Source organism: Danio aesculapii, chromosome 2, assembly GCF_903798145.1.
Source record: "Danio aesculapii chromosome 2, fDanAes4.1, whole genome shotgun sequence".
Taxonomy (NCBI): Eukaryota; Metazoa; Chordata; class Actinopteri; order Cypriniformes; family Danionidae; genus Danio; species Danio aesculapii.
The window spans coordinates 47,698,861-47,701,088 of record NC_079436.1 but is presented as its reverse complement, the minus strand read 5'-3'; the positions used below and the strand labels follow the sequence as shown (position 1 = coordinate 47,701,088).

The 2,228-nt window shown below is 48.8% G+C and overlaps 1 protein-coding gene across 2 annotated transcripts in view; it reads right to left on the bottom strand.

Annotated features, from left to right (window-relative positions):
• Positions 1 to 1,992, bottom strand: part of scg2b (secretogranin II b) — a 3,197-nt gene extending 1,205 nt beyond the window's left edge. Inside the window, exons 1-2 of one of the 2 annotated variants that reach the window (XM_056481044.1) lie at positions 1,892 to 1,992; positions 1 to 1,315 (exon numbers count right to left, since the gene is read on the bottom strand). The exon at positions 1 to 1,315 is cut by the window's left edge and continues 1,205 nt beyond it. In XM_056481044.1, coding sequence (XP_056337019.1) covers positions 1 to 1,310 — 1,310 coding nt within the window. In that variant the 5' untranslated portion in view covers positions 1,311 to 1,315; positions 1,892 to 1,992. Of the gene's footprint in view, positions 1,316 to 1,435; positions 1,488 to 1,891 lie in introns of those variants that run through there. The other variant, XM_056481055.1, reaches the window with a different exon arrangement.
• Positions 1,993 to 2,228: the final 236 nt, after the last annotated feature.

Sequence of the window (2,228 nt, the reverse complement as noted above, 5' to 3'; positions counted from 1 at the left end):
GCTGTTTTGTAAGGCCTTTGCTTTAGCAAGGAAAATTTAGCATTCTTGTTGGCCAGATTCCCCAAACCAAGCACTTTTAGGATGTCCTCGGTTTTGACATCATGAGGGATGTCGCTTACTGTGACTTCAGGCTGCCGTCCGTTGTAATATTTGATCACCCTGCTCTTGTACCGAGGTTGACTGGGGTTTCTTGCCAGCTGGGGCTCAGGAAGCCTTTGCTGTTGTTTTCTGGTCTCCTCCATGAAGAGCATTCCCACCAGGTCCTCCGGGGGCACCTGCAGCTTCATCGAAATGGCTGACAGCAGTTGTTTGATTGCCCTAGGATCGATTAGAGAGGGTCGAGAGAGCAGCCTCCTCCTTCCTTCCATCAGATCCCGCTTTTGTGCTTGGTCTGTCATCTCCAAGACCTTCAACAGGTAGTAATCCACAAGCTTGGTATCGTCACCCGGATTTTCGTCATCCTCTTCTCCTCGTCTCTCGATGTTCTCCATGCCTTGTTCGCTGATGTCTCCGAGCGCTCGTTTGTATTCTTCATGGCTTCCTTTAACAAGCTCTTCTGTTTCGAGCTGCTCCTCTAATGGCACCCACTCCTCCCCTCCGGTCACGTCCTCATACGCTGCATTTCTGACCCTGTAAAGGTCATCGTCGTCTTCTCTGTCTTCATCATCGTCCCGTTTCTGTGCAGCAGACAGTTTTCCGAGCTCTTCGAAAATCGAGCGCATGTTGGCGAGGCTTTGAGGGGTGTACTGCTCGTCCAAATCCTCAGTCGCCCGCTTGTTGTCCCTGCCGTTCTCCTCATCCTCAAACATCAACGGGTACTTCTTGTGGGGCTTCACAAAGCTGCCGTAGTCTCCAGCAGGGCTCTCTCCGTCTGCAACCGGGCGTCTGGTCTTGTGTAGACGCCGCTCATTACCAGCCCCCTGACTTTCTGGACTTTCTCCAGCTTGATCCAGGACCCGCATCAAAGACCGAACCCACTGTGGCACTTTGTTATCAGGCCAACGGGTGGCGTCCTCGTGTGTGGGTGTGTTCTCGTCCTGTAGGGATGCGAGCTGCACTAGAAAGCGGAATTTATCCACCTCGTCGTAGTCCCCAGTTGGGCTCTCTGGTCCATCAGCTCTCTGCTTCAAGCTTTCGATGTACTCCAGAGCTTTGATCATATCGGAGCTGGGAGAAAGGAAGCCACCCTGGTCTCCGCCTCGGAGGCGATGGTGGCGCACGGAGGCTCCCTGCACAGTTAGTGTATGATGAAGGGTAGCAAGCAGGACCACCACCCCTCCGGCGGACAGTTTGGGTAGCGACAACATCATACGGCCTGGGGATAAACAAGCATAAAACTAGTTAGTTAACCCATGCAATCATTATTTACACATATATTGCAATGTTTGTTTTTGATAATGCATGCATTGTTGTTAAAATCGTAAGTTTGAACTACATGCAAATTGTTTTACGAGACGAAATTGTTTCCCAGAACGAGCAGCAGAGATTCTCCGAGCGGCAGTGAGATCAGACTGAACACAACATGTTTTTAAACGACAACAGCGCCGGATGAGTCACCGCCTGTTGTCAAGGTAACCTTTCACTTGTGGCTACGGATCTCTTAAGAACAGATCTATTGATATTTTGATTTCCTCATATGTTTGTGAGAACGAATCTCGATCAAAACACAATCTTACAGGGCACTTTACTGATATGTTCGCGACGAAACCTAGCAGATAAGCCCGAGATGAGATAGGCTGATGATGAATGATAGTATCGAATCAAGCAAAGGCTGGAAAGAAAAAGAAAAGCGGAAGAAAAAGGAGCTACTCCTCAACCAAACAAAGCAGACTAAAGCGCACGCTGAGTATCATCATTTTGTGAATAGAAACATGAAAATGAGGCGTCGTACCTTTTGTGTAGAGCTCAGAGAATGTGAATGAGCGTGAACAGCATTTCCTCCGTGTTGACTCAATGCGCTTGGGTTGTGTTTCAGCACCGGACAGCTCCCCGCGCTATATGAGGTGGCACCTGATCAATGCGTCACCGGCGCTCACGCAATACTGAGGCTGTGCATCAATCCGTACCGACGGTAATCATTCACACAATTTATCTCTGGTGGAAAACTGAACTGGTCTACAACATTCACCGCTTGTTCTGTGTTTTAGGTGTGTTTTATTCATGGAGAAGAGGATAGTCCAGTTTGAAAAGCAGAAAGGTATATATCCGCTTATCATACGTTTCAATTG